The sequence below is a fragment of the Sinohyriopsis cumingii genome, chromosome 7, assembly GCF_028554795.1.
Source record: "Sinohyriopsis cumingii isolate HCF-2022 chromosome 7, ASM2855479v2, whole genome shotgun sequence".
Taxonomy (NCBI): Eukaryota; Metazoa; Mollusca; class Bivalvia; order Unionida; family Unionidae; genus Sinohyriopsis; species Sinohyriopsis cumingii.
Window position 1 is genome coordinate 22,634,808 of NC_142967.1, and position 14,736 is coordinate 22,649,543.

Sequence of the window (14,736 nt, forward strand, 5' to 3'; positions counted from 1 at the left end):
ATGGCAGGGAGTGTAAGGGAACATGATTTACTGGTGGTCATCTCCAGATCATTGGGTGTAGTCAAAATCACTTACATGCTTATATCTATTTTTCACCAGCTAGTTTGTGTTTTCAACATCTTAACAGTTGAGCCAATTCTGATCAGATTTGATAGAAATGTTTCTTCTCAGCACATACCCTGTCAAACTTTATTCCCGAGTTGCTTTTCTAGCAACAACATGGCATCCTTAGTGTCACGGATTTGTAAAAATCCCTTTATTTATTAGATACATGTACTCTCGTTTCGTGTTTGTGTACAATGATACCCAAGGGTGATTTATGTATATTGTACAATATTTCGAAACAGTGAGTTCAGTTCATCCTATGCTACACGTGCTTTCGATGGGAAAAACCGAATACTTACAATGCAAAGACAATGTATGGCTGCATTGTCTGTGTACAAATGCCACACATCTTCACATTTCAGTACGTCTTTCATTGTGTGGTCTGCTTAAGGACTTGCACATCTTCAGCTGTTGAGGTGTGTGAGTTATATATTATCTTGTGTATAAGTTATAACTATTGCACTGCCGCATTTATTTTTGTATACTTTCTATGTAGCTTTGGCTCACTTAGTATAATGCAAATATTTTCTATTCTTGTTTGTGACTTGGCAAGAGATTTATTTAGCAGTATAAAGTTGCATTTTTAAGAAACGTTTAGTACTGTAGGATTCTTATTGGGCACGGGTAGGTTCTGTGACTTCTGAACCTGTTTATTGTTTTGTAATTATTGTGCTTACCATTTATAACGTCATTACGTTATATGCTCGTGTTATGCATAGTCAACGTGATACCAGCTGTAGCGCTAACCGTAGAAGTTGACCATAGCAGCTGTAAAAATGAACCATAGAAGCTGTAGAGCTGAATGAACAGTGTTGCTGGTTGAGTAGCAAGTGATCGGGCATTGCTGATCAATTGATGGGTGCTGATTGCTTGATTGACCAAGGAATTACTAGGTGGTCAGTGACTACCTAGAATGCTGACTGCTTGATTGACCAGTGTGACTGGCAGCCAAACGTGCTGGTGACAGAGTGTGTAACTCCATACATGTAATCAATACCCAATGTTTTGGGATTGTAAAGATATTTAGTATATCTGTCCCTTTGTTTTCATCGTTTTACTGTTTGAGTAAAATACCTCATTATTCACTATTTGAGTGAATTCATTTTTACTGTTTGAGTAAAACACATCATTTTCATCGTGTGAAATTACTGTGAATCTTTCGCCTTTGTCATTGTACTGTGTAAGGTCGTTAATTTATATTTTCATTTGTTCCATTATTATGATTATGTTAATTTGTCCAATATTTGGATCTTATACACACACGTATTGATCATAATTCTTTTCTCATTCAAATCATTCATCATTAAACATTGTATTTGTATCACCAATAAAAGTGTTATGTTATAAATCTGTTATAAATCCGAAATCCAACCCAGTTATCTTGTTACACTTAGCAACTGCATGGAAAAGCTATGTTTGACTTTTCTTTGACAATATTTTTATCTAATTTATTAAAAATAAGGTAAAATCAACATGATATTTAGTTTGGAAGATAGTTTACAGGGTTACTGTGATACAGGGCTAGATACACCTGCATTGTGACATGGTCAGCTGTAATGAAAGCAAGATGAGTAATATAAGACCCACTTTGGCCTCTTCTTAAGACGTATTTGAACATTTTGGACTATACTATTTTTCTCTCAACTTATTAATTAGATACCTCCAAAAACAAATGTCAAAATGTCTTGACAAAAGACAAGTCATGGCAATCGAAGCTTTGGTAGCAGACCAAAGGATCTTACTCTTGTTAATAGGTCTGTAGTTGGATCTAAATTTGCCAATGACTTAAATCACAGGTGCTTGATGTTATACTTGGCCTATGTGCATTTAGTAGCATTCAGAAATCATCAATGTTAAGGCTCAGATGAACATGACTTTATCTCATACAAATGAAATTGGTTCATCACTATCATACAAAACTAATCCCTTCTATCCTGCAAAATTCTCTGACTCTAATGAATGGGACACATGTGTGGTTTGTATGCTGATCTTTTGAAGAATTTTTTTGTTTGTTTGTTATATTAACATTAAGTTATATGGGAATGAATTAGTGGTTCAATCCCAATATCTGGTTGACTGACCTTGACTCCTGAGACCAGATTTTGATTGAATTTTTGAATATATAGAGAATATCTGACAAATACAAAATGTTTAACATTAGTTGAATAGTTCCTTATACCATCTAAACAAAATTAGATTTTCTTTTTATTATCTATCTTTAATGACAAAATACCTATTTGTATGGATTATTTTCTCAATTCTGTGCCAGATTTATTAACATCTGCATTACTGGATTGATAAAAAGAAGTTCCAAAATTTTAGAGTAAGTTTGGAGAGTGACTTCTCCAAAAAAATATTTTTTTTTTTGTAGTGCTTCAAATTGTGTATTTTGTCAAGTAATGGCTGGTTTCATTTGAAAATACAGAGATTATAACCTTTGTTTAACACATTACTCGCGTGGATTGATGCAGAGAAAGTATCAGGGTTTGGGTAACTATAGAACCAAAACAGTCATATTCATGAAACTTCAGAGCACAGAATCTTTAAGTAAACAGTTTTAATGATTTGTGAGTTTACCTGTATTGTTTTGATTTATTTTTGCATTCAATCTTGAATTGTGTGGTTGTCATAGCTAACTTTTGTCCATGGTTACATAGCTTTATAGTTCAGAACATTCTAGACCCAGTCTTGTTTACAGTTAGACTGGAATTTTCTGTTGGAATGATTCACATCTAGGTCATATACAGATGTGTATAAATAGGGATTTGATAAATAATTCATTCCTGTTTTAGATCATTTGGTCAGATATAATTTGAGAGGAATTATTTATTTAAAATATTCATTGGAATTGCTAAAGTGTTCATTAACTATTGGATTTATGCACACAACTTTGTGTTATTGTGAATTCATTCAAGACATCCTAGACTGCATCATTATCTTCTGTCATGACATTCAAGACTATTGGAATTCATTTGAACATTCAATATTTTTGGACTTGTGATAGGACATTCATGATTATTTGGAATTTAATTCACAATGCTGTAAGTGTCTCTTGACTTTTCACTTTTAACTGTAGAGAAAAAGATTACATATATAATCAGTAATTGAAACATTATGAAATGTTTTGAAAGAAATCATAGAAGAACTGCACCAGATTGGCACTCTGAGTGCCGCATTTCTGATCTGACTTTGATCAAACATATAGGTTTATACGACCTATATCTCATCAAATTGTTGCGTGAATCCATGCATATTAATAAGGTGATCCTGCATATGATTGGCCAATCTTGTTTCCACTCTGGAGACTATTTTTATCCAATTCTTATTTTGAGGAGTGTAGTTATGAAAACAAGACATTGCACGTTAATGAGTGATTTTTCATCCATTGGGTTGAGTTTGTCAACACTTTAGTTACTCTAGTTTTTTTTTTTTTTTAAACCTGGCAAACAGGATTATACCTTCAAAATTATAATGTGTTTTATGTTGAGCAAGATCTATGCATATTAATGAGTGATCAGGGCCGTAGAGAGTGATCCCTCGGGTAAGAAACACCCAGGGCTGTCCTAGTTCTTTTTCAAACAAAATGTTTGTTTTATAAAATTAAAAAGTTCATCCCATGCCCCAGCGATATATTTTATTTATTGTGATTGAGACCTAAGCATATTTCTAAGGGGATCTTGCTGAGGTTTTTACTACTCTAAAAAATTATTTTTTTCTATAGCATTTTGGCCAAACTTGGTAAGTAAGCCAAGGTCATCAATATCTTTGGTTTGAGTGACCTTGCATGTGATTGGATGTTCTCTTCAGCAATCTTGCAGCTATATTTCCATGAGATTTTGATCAAACTTGTTAAATAGTGATGTATTACCAAGATGTAGGATGCCTTTTTTAAGAATAAGATATGTTCATATTAATAATGTAATCTTCTGTCTGATTGGCTAAGTTTGCTACCACTCTGGAAACTGAATTGCAAGTGGATTTTTCTCCATCTTGGTAAATAATCTTTTGTTATTATCATTGAAGATGGTAAGACAGGTTCTGAGTTATGTGAAAGCTATGCGATATATTGAAATACCTTGGATCTAATTGGCTGAACTATTACCTCCTTAGCTGTAAAGGATCCAATTTTGATCAAACTTGGTAAATAGGTTTATATCATTAAGATCTTCGATGAGTTGGAGTACAAACAAGAGACTGCTTATTAATTATACCATTATCTCTAGAAAGAATTTTTATCTGGATATAATAAAACAGGTAAACACAAGAAAGTTTGGGCAGCTGCTTACATTGGTTACAGCATTTCATAAACATGTGTAGTGCTTTTGTCAGCTGACTAAGTCTGTAAGCCAGGTGTGTGATATCAGCTTAGCCATACTTCTGTGCCTTCTCGCTATCTATAGTGTTTTACATAATAACTCCACCATACTTCATTGCCTTTGTGTTTTGTTATGAATGAAAATGTATATCTTTTTAGATGTGAGAAACACCATATTCTAGATGTGGCTTTCTATGATGAGAAGACACTGTCACTTCTTCTGGTGGAGAATACAGGTGATGAAGTACCCGTGTTATTGCAGATGCCTCTTGTCCTTCTCAAAGACCATCAGTACCAGAAGTTGACGGCAACTGAAGGGCTGAACTTATCCACATCACTGTAAGTGGCATGCTGCTGTCAGATCTGGGAATATACACTTAGTTTTAGCTCGACACCTAGTTGTGGGTCCTCCATCCATCAGTTCTTGTTTGTGAACACTTTAGGGGCTTCATTTCTGGTCAGATTTGGTATATAAGCTTTTATCAAAACCTTTAATGGGAGATATCCATGCATATTAATGACGGGATCTTGCACCTGATTGGCTGAGCATGTGAATACTCTTGATCTTATATCTCTTATCAGATTTTGACCCAATTCAGTTTGTGATTATACCATCAAGACCTCAATTCCATGTGATTATATCAAGACCTCAGATCAGTTCAATTAATACAAGTGACATCCACATGTATTTGTAAACATTCTAGAGGCCTTATTTCTGATAAGATTTTAATCTCATTTCCTGTTTAAGCTTTTGAGCAAATTCCATGCATGTTAATGAGATAATCTTGTATCTGATTAATGGAGAGTGTGAATACTGTAGGGGCCATATTTCTATTTCTAATCAGATTTTGATCAGATTTGATATATAAGAATAGCTGAGATGTACAGGCACAACAGGACATTTGATATTGTTAGATACAAATATGCAAAATCTGGCCCTGTTCAAGTTGTTTTAATACTCTATGATGAATCATATAAACTCATTTTGGCTGAGGCTGACTTTATAGAAATTCTATACAGCCTTGCAAGTGAATTTTATGATCGTGGAAAGAACAAGACTGTTTTACAGTAGTATCAGAAAATATCGTGGGGCACCAGTTTTTGTGATTTACATTGTTGCCTGGAACTTCCTATTAAAGACTGAATGACGATGTCACAGGTCACCACCTCCCCAGCCAATGTTCTGTGTTTCATTTCTAGAGATTAACAAGGCTGCACTGATTGTCTCCAGTAACATTTTTCTTTTCCATGATGGCCTCCATGACCTGTGTAGCATACCAGTTGTAGAAGTGTGATCATTTTAATTCTCTTTCATCCTCTTTATTTATTGTCAAGTCTTGTGGTTGAAGTTGGTGTCTACATGAAGCCATTTTTCAATATAGTTAGCATCTTCACACTTTGGTAGCAGTGGCTTCCTTTGATAATGAACACTCAGGCATTGATTGTGATGGGTGTGTTTATAGTGGTGATAGTACTGTTTTTGTGCTGTTAGCTATGTCAGTTTCTATTGATGTTATTCACTCAGACAAAAACACAGTGTAAGTATAGAATGTGCCAGACCTTTGATTTGTACTCATACATCTAGTAGTAATATTTAAATATTCTAGTGACTTACTTTTGTGTTGGCATAGTTGTATTCTTTTGTTTTCTTTCCTTTAGGTATTTGTAATGGTTAAACCAAATTATTAAATGATACTGCAGTATTTGGTAAAGCCTTATCAACAGATTTATATTAATACAGTATAGCACAAAAATATTGTATGGCACTTGATGAATTGGAATTCTAAGCTATAATCAAGATTTTTGCCTCAGGATTGAAATATGGGCCATCCATTTAGTATGTATGTATGGGGGGGTAACCCATATGCATACGCTTGCGTATGGGACGGTCTACTGATAATGTACATATGCATAGGAAATGGGGGTGAAACCTTGATAATAATTTGTCTAATACGTAAACTGTTCGACTGGGTTCAGTCAGCGTTTGATTTTTAGTGGACACTAGAAACTTTTTTTAAAGTTACGCTGCTTATTTCTTTGATGCAGCCAGAAATTCAACATCAGTGGACTATCTGTTTTAAACATGTTAATATTATTAATCCATGATCGTTTCTGCATGTATTATATATAGACCATTCTATAGAATTCGGGGAGGGGTGTGTGTCCGTAAAGTGTACATGCGCAGGTGGGGTGGGTGGGTAAAAAAGTATGCATGTGTACAGGGAGTGGGGAGGGGTCAGGCCTTGCCAGATTTTTGCGTTTGTACTAAATGGATGGCCCCATACCACTGTGCGCACAAGAGGAGATTAAATGAAGGCAACAGACAAAAGCAACCAATTAAATAATTTTGTGTGTATATAGAAAGTTCCATAGCTCTTGGATGCAATCAGTGTAAATGAATATGCCTTGGAAAATATGAACTATGTGGAAAATTTGTTTAAATGAATATTGTAAATCACATTTGCTCACATCTTGTGTTGGTCCAGGTTCTCGACCATGCCTTAAATGTAGTATCGGAGCAAAGCTGCATGTTAGCTTGCTTCATCAGAGATGTCTTTGACATCCACCAATGAGTTGTTTTCCAGAATCCCAGCTGATGACAATCTTGATGTAGAGCATAATAACGCACTTGTTTAGAATGATGTGACGCTTAACCAAAACAAAAACTCCACAAGAATATATTCCCCATGGCCAGCACAGAAACACATGATCTATGTGACTCAATGATACACACATGTGACTAAGTGAACCAGGACAACTGTAACATGTTGATGATATTTTGAGGGGTTGATGCTCATGGTCTTGCAAACATTCATAGGACCTGGTGTGCCACCCACATTTTGTGGAGATGAGTTTCGAAATATATTTGCATGGGTCAACAGTCAAAATAAGGTTTTCTCACAATTGGCTTACCTTGGAAAAAGTATCATGTGGGTTTGGAGAAATCAATTTAACAAGCACATGATGTATATAATGATAACAAAAGAGAAAACCGCCAGTATGTTAAAGCATAGTATGCTGACCATTGTCCAAGCTGTCCAGGATCAACTGGAACTTCATCACAATTAGATGTCCATGAACACATCAGAGATATGTTTGCATCATGACAGGCCACACAGGAAAACCTCACAACGGGCTTCAAACAAAAGTTTGCACAACTGATCAAACTCACATATGAAACCACAGAAAAGTGAAGAAAGTCCAAATACCACAACCAAGATGATGGAAACAGAAAAGGAATCAGGTCCTGTTGACAGCCAAAATCACAGAAACAAACAAGACAATGTTGACTGCATTTTCCACTCCACATATTTAGTCATCATCTTTCTAACAGTCTTCCTTTTTTGAAACATTTGGATATGAAAGGATATAGAAGATAACAGTGAAACTTCCCTTAATTGGACTCATGGAACCAAAAATTTTGGTCTGTTTATCAAGGGGGCCAGGTTTAATTGGCATAATAATATCTTTGCCTGTTTTAGAATATGTGGCCAGTCTGCAGAAGATGGCCTTGATACAGAGGGGTCAGTTTAGGAAAGTTTCAGTTTAATTGGCTTTAGAGTAGACATTTGAGTATGATTTCAGTATAATCAAATACAATATATAATTTGGTAGACCTCAAAGTTTACTTTCTGGTCAGATTATTTCATCATTACTGTATGAAGAAATTTATTTTTTCATCTCTGACAATATTTGCTAGATTAATAAAAAGGACCATCACACTGTACATACACACTGTTAGATAAGGATGTGTACAAAATAAATTATATAAAGAACATACAACAGATCATGTATATTTGTCTCTTATAGACAGGTGTTCTTTTGCTTGGAGTGTACAATAAGGAATGTTTGGCTGTGGATAGGTTATCCAGATTTTTTGTACTTTATTCCAGATGGACAGAAAACAGGTCATATTATCTTCTTGGACAAACTCGGCAGTCAGTATGAAGAGTTTCAGTTTCCATCATAAATTCATTTGACATAAATTTCTACTGGTAGTATAAATTTCCATGTGCTAATTGAATTAATAAAATGTAATGTGGCATTTGTAAGGGAATGCATCTTGTCTTCATAGAAGCTTAAATTATTGATACTATACTTTCAATGGGGTATGAGATTGAGGAATAATACTTTATTTTGAGTAAGCTGTTACAGCTAATGAAGGTCATAGTCATGTTTATACAAGGTCACGTAGGACTTACTAATGTCTTTTCATGCTCATTAAGTGTGTGTATAGTTATAAGGTGGTGATGTCAGTAGTTTGTGTTATTACACGGGCAAAACTCTCACCACCCACCACACCCTCTTCCACCCACCCCACCCCACATCCAAGACATGACCAAAGGGTCTCATTCAAAGCCCCTGTCTGACATGTTGGAATGTTGGGTCAGTGATTACACACTAATTCTTATATATATATATAAATCACATTATTTCAAATGTACGCAAATCTACTCACAATTCCTTAACCCACAGGGGCTGCATTGAAATTCCTAAACTGTTTTGCCCATATACAGGCCACCCTTGATAATAGCCAAGCGTTTAAAGTCAATATCTGAACAATGTTGTGATAGTTTAACAACATTGTTCACATACTACAAACACTACACCAGCAACCTATGGCACACAAAGGGCAGCCAAAAATCTCGATTTTAACAGTGTTACTCTCTTACTGCTGGCACACGCTCATTCATTTTGTAATTATTCCAGAAAAAAGTGGCAAGCTATGTAAAATAGGCTGCTGACCCCTGCACTACCCCTGCACTACACACATTCCATCACACAAATGAATTCATACAATACACACATATGTTCACACAAAAATACATGCATTCAGTACAGTACTTCAAACTTTATGTTTGTGTGTAGTGTGTTTGTGAATGTATACTTTTGTATCTCATGTGAGTAATGTTGCTTGCATGCATACCTGGACAAACATAGGATAACATAGTTCCTGCCTTTCCTACAAAAAGTACATAAATAATGATTTGAAATTATGGATAATATGTTTACAAGAACAACACTTTTACAATACTTCAAGAATTCACAAAACTTGAAATGTCCCCAATGCTTGTAAATGAATTGCATTTGTATTTCAGACCAGTGGTTGATATTGGCAGCCTAATTGAACCACAGCATTTCCGCAGACTTGAGAACATGAAGGCACATTCCTTTGCTGTTAGTGGTACAAGGCACACCGCAACAGTGGTAATGCTCAGCATTTTTATGTACTGTCAATTCAAGCTAAGCTTGGTGTCAGGTAAAAACATTATGTAATGGCTCTTCAGGCTAAGCTTGGTGTCAGGTAGAAACATTATGTAATGGCAGTTCAGGCTAAACTTGGTGTCAGGTAGAAACATTATGTAATGGCAATTCAGGCTAAGCTTGGTGTCAGGTAGAACTATGTAATGGCACTTCAGGCTAAACTTGGTGTCATGTAGAAACATTATGCAATGGCAATTCAGGCTAAGCTTGGTGTCAGGTAGAAACATGTAATAATGTCACTTCAGGCTAAACTTGATGTCAGGTAGAGACATTATGTAATGGAAATTCAAGCTAAGCTTGGTGTCAGGTAGAGACATTATGTAATGGCACTTCAGGCTAAACTTGGTGTCAGGTAGAGACTATGTAATGGCAATTCAGGCTAAACTTGGTGTCAGATAGAAACATTATGTAATGGCAATTCAGGCTAAGCTTGGTGTCAGGTAGAACTATATAATGGCACTTTATGCTAAACTTGGTGTCATGTAGAAACATTATGTAATGGCAATTCAGGCTAATTGGTGTCAGGTAGAAACATGTAATGGCACTTCAAGCTAAACTTGGTGTCAGGTAGAGACTTTATTCTGGCTCAGTAATATGATTTTAAAACTAGTTTAACTTTTAGTCATGGTCACATAAAGTTTTTGTTGTTGTTTTCGTTTGGGATTTTTAGTGGAATTTAATGCCATTTTCAGTACATGATATGTGTGTTAACTCTTGTTCATGATTATAGCTTGTACTTCAGATTATGGTCACTCATAAACAGAAAGTTTACATAGCATTTTTATTCAAGGCCAGTCTTATTTACAATTAGACTGTCTTTTTCTGTTGGATTGCTTCACAGCCTGTTATGATATAGGTCAAAAAAGAAAGTGTATAAATAGGGATTTGATAAAAAGTCATTCTGGTTTTAGATCAGATTGTTACATTTTGAAGATGACTGGTAAAAAATGAACAGCATTTCTGTGCTCATTTGGCGTAAGTATTGGAAATGTGTCTAATTATACTAATGTTGTGCATAGGCAGTGTGCATTTAAGAACAATTTCACAGTACATTGATGAGCAAGAAGAGTTACTATAAATACCATATGGAAGCCTTCATAGATGATAGAGCACTCTTTTACCCTTCCTTTTAAAAAATGTAGGGAAATATCATCCATCCATCCATCCATCCATCCATTCATTCATCCATCCATCCAGGGTGCCCCAAGAGGCTGAGTTGTCTTAAGTGCTCACCATTCGAGATCAATGCCATCTCACCGCTGTCTACGTTGGTTTGAGTCTCAGGCAGGCTCAGCTAACATTGGTATGTGAGATAGCTTGCCATTAATTAACCAGATCTGGTACTTGTGCAGTCCATGTGACTCATCAAACTTGATACATATGTTGGCTGTGTGATTCACCAGACATGGTATATAGGCTGTCATGTGATTCACCATACATGGTATATAGGCTGTTCATGATTCACCAAACATGGTACACAGGCTGTCCATGTGATTCACCAAACGTGGTATATAGGCTGTCATGTGATTCACCATACATGGTGTATAGGCTGTCAGGTAGAAACATGTAATGGTACATCGGCTGTCCATGATTCACCAAACACAATATATAGGCTGTCCATGTAATTCACCAAACTTGATGCATAATAATTTTCCAGACACTTTGAGATGTGATAAAGTTAGACCTATCTTTATGAAAGGAGAAAAGAGGATCCAGGAAATGTTAGACAAATATCTATCCTGCTTATTAAATTATTTGAAAAGCATGTAGCCATGCAGGTCTATAAATTTGTTGAAACTTACTCTTTATTTCATAAGACACAATAAGGATTTAGAAAGTACCACTCATGTCTAACATGATTGACCAGCTTAACAGATCTTTGGCTACAAGAAATAGAAAATGGTTCTGTGACTGGGAATGTTTTCCTTGACTTCATGAAAGCCTTTCATCTTAATAAAATTCTGATACAAAAGTTGAACTGCTATAGGTTTGACAATCCTTCTTTAATCTGGTTTAGCTCACACCTAAACCAAAGTTCTCAACAAGTAACCATTGGCAATATTAGCTCACAAACGACACTATTCAATCAGGGGTCCCTCAAGACTCTGTTTTAGGCCCTCTCCTCTTTCTTATCACTGTAAATGATCTACCTTTAAATAATTAATCCACAGATTTAGATTTGTTTGCAAATGTTGCAACCTTGTATGTGTCTAGTTTTGATACTAAAGTTATCCCAAAAAGATTAGATTCAGACCTTAATTGAGTTCCAAATTGGCCAAATAGGGTGAAGATAAGACAAAATCAGTGATTTTAGGGACATCACAAAGGCTACACAAGTTAGAGAACACTGAACTATAAAATACAATAAATCATCGTCCATTACAATGTGTCAAACATGAAAAACATGAAAAGCTTGTAGGTGTCTGTAGATAATCATTTACAATGGGATGACCACATTGACAAGGTTTGTAAAACACTGTCATCCAAAGTTACCTTACATAGCAGAATCAAGAAATATTTACCTAAAGAAACTCATATTGTAGATACTTTAGTTCATATATTCTTCCAACACAGATTACATTACAGTTTGTGACCATTAGACTCTGTCCTGGTCTGACCTCTAGATTAAATTTCAGTTTGAGCCCATTAGACTGTTCTGGTCTGACCTCCTGATTATATTACAGTTTGTGACCATTATACTGTTCTGGTCTGACCTCCAGATTTCATTTTAGTTTGTGCCCATTAGACTGTTCTGATCTGACCTCCAGTTTACATTACAGTTTGTGCCCATTAGACTGTTCTGGTCTGACCTCCAGATGTACATTTCAGTTTGTGACCATTAGACTATTCTGGTCTGACCTCCATATGTACATTTCAGTTTGTGACAGACTGTTCTGGTCTGACCTCCTGATTATAGATTATATTACAGTTTGTGACCATTATACTGTTCTGGTCTGACCTCCAGATGTACATTTCAGTTTGTGACAGACTGTTCTGGTCTGACCTCCAGATTACATTTCAGTTTATGCCCATTAGACTGTTCTGGTCTGACCTCCATATGTACATTTCAGTTTGTGACCATTAGACCGTTCTGGTCTGACCAACAGATTACATTCCAGTTTGTGACCATTAGACTGTTCTGGTCTGACCTCCAGATTACATTACAGCTTGTGACAGTTAGACTGTTCTGGTCTGGTCACCCGATTTCATTTCAGTTTGTGACCATTAGACTGTTCTAGTCTGACCTCCAGATTACATTTCATTTTGTGCCCATTAGACTATTCTGGTCTGACCTCCATTTGTACATTTCAGTTTGTGACCACTAGACTGTTCTGGTCTGACCAACAGATTACATTTCAGTTTGTGACCATTAGACTGTTCTAGTCTGACCTCCAAATTACATTTCATTTTGTGCCCATTAGACCTGTTCTTGACTTACCTCCAGGAATTATCTTTACCTGATCATAGATGTTTTTTTATATGGGACAGGTGCTATATTAGTATTTAAAAAACTTGCATATTTAACAATTGGAGGTCAAACATTATATAAACATTATTTTGAAGACCACCTTGTCAGTAGCAGGGAAAAATTATGAATCAACACATTAACACTGTATGTAACATGTTTAAACTTGAACTGATGTAGGATCTCCCACTTTATTTTAAAAGCAGACACACTTCACATTTTTCCTTCTAAACTGACTTTTCATCCTGCAATGAAACAATGTCCTTGTATGATGGTTTGTGCCTCCTGTATGGGAAAATTGGGAATAGACCAAGAGATTTATGTGACGCTTACCTATCATCTGTCTATTAGTACAAGTTTACTATTGCTTCTCCTCCTAACTGATGCCATGAAACTTTACACAAACTCACACACACACACATTCAGATATAATTGGTCCTAAATGAAAGCAGTACCTGTGGGATATCCAACATGGCAGCTGCACTGGCCATCTTGAAAATCTCATTGGTATTCCTCCTCAGCAAATGGTCAGATCAACATTGAGTCTTTTTGCTAAAAAGACTTCTTACAGTATTTTGCTGCTTCTGTATCGAAACATTACCAGTCTGACATCATTCATGGTTACCATGGCATCCATCTTGAAAATATTGTTATTGTTAACCATTGTGAACTGAGGTTGTATTGACATGGGTGTTTTTACTAGATTTTATATGATTTATAGCTGGTACTTAATGAAACTGTAACTGAACCCACTTCCAACACCACTGCCATGGTAGCCATCTTAAAACTCTTATTGTTTCTGCATCTTCTGAATGGTTCATCAAATAGACATGGGTTTTCACTAAATAATTAATTTAAGCGAAAATCTGACTATCCATTTTAGCAGTGACTATCTTGAAAATCTTGTTATTGCTGATGAACGGACAGTCATGGCTGCTTTTGGATTTTACTGAAAAACTTCTAATGAACAGACAGTCATGGCTGCTTTTGGTTTATACTGAAAGACTTCTGATGAACAGACAGTCATGGCTGCTTTTAGTTTTTACTGAAAAACTTCTGATGAACAGACAGTCATGGCTGCTTTTGGTTTTTACTGAAAGACTTCTGATGAACAGACAGTCATGGCTGCTTTTGGTTTTTACTGAAAGACTTCTGATGAACAGACAGTCATGGCTGCTTTTGGTTTTTACTGAAAGACTTCTGATAAACAGAGAGTCATGGCTGCTTTTGGATTTTACTGTAAAACTTCTGATGAACAGACTGTCATGGCTGCTTTTGGTTTTTACTGAAAGACTTCTGATGAACAGACAGTCATCGCTGCTTTTGGATTTTACTGCAAAACTTCTGATGAACAGACAGTCATGGCTGCTTTTAGTTTTTACGGAAAAACTCCTGATGAACAGACAGTCATGGCTGCTTTTAGGTTTTACTGAAAAACCTCTGATGAACAGACAGTCATGGCTGCTTTTGGTTTTTACTGCAAAACTTCTGATGAACAGACAGTCAAGGCTGCTTTGGGTTTTTATTGAAAAACTTCTGATGAACAGTCATGGCTGCTTTTGGATTTTACTGCAAAACTTCTGAT

At 35.8% G+C, this 14,736-nt stretch overlaps 1 protein-coding gene across 4 annotated transcripts in view; it reads left to right on the forward strand.

The window, feature by feature from the left end:
- The window catches only part of LOC149794872 (anaphase-promoting complex subunit 4-like), a 194,249-nt gene that overhangs the window by 163,931 nt on the left and 15,582 nt on the right, over nucleotides 1–14,736 (forward strand). For all 4 annotated transcript variants that reach the window (XM_089964520.1, XM_089964519.1, XM_089964522.1 and 1 more), the window contains 2 exons: nucleotides 4,580–4,759; nucleotides 9,520–9,628. In XM_089964520.1, the coding sequence (XP_089820646.1) occupies nucleotides 4,580–4,759; nucleotides 9,520–9,628 (289 nt within the window). The remainder of the gene's footprint in view (nucleotides 1–4,579; nucleotides 4,760–9,519; nucleotides 9,629–14,736) is intronic.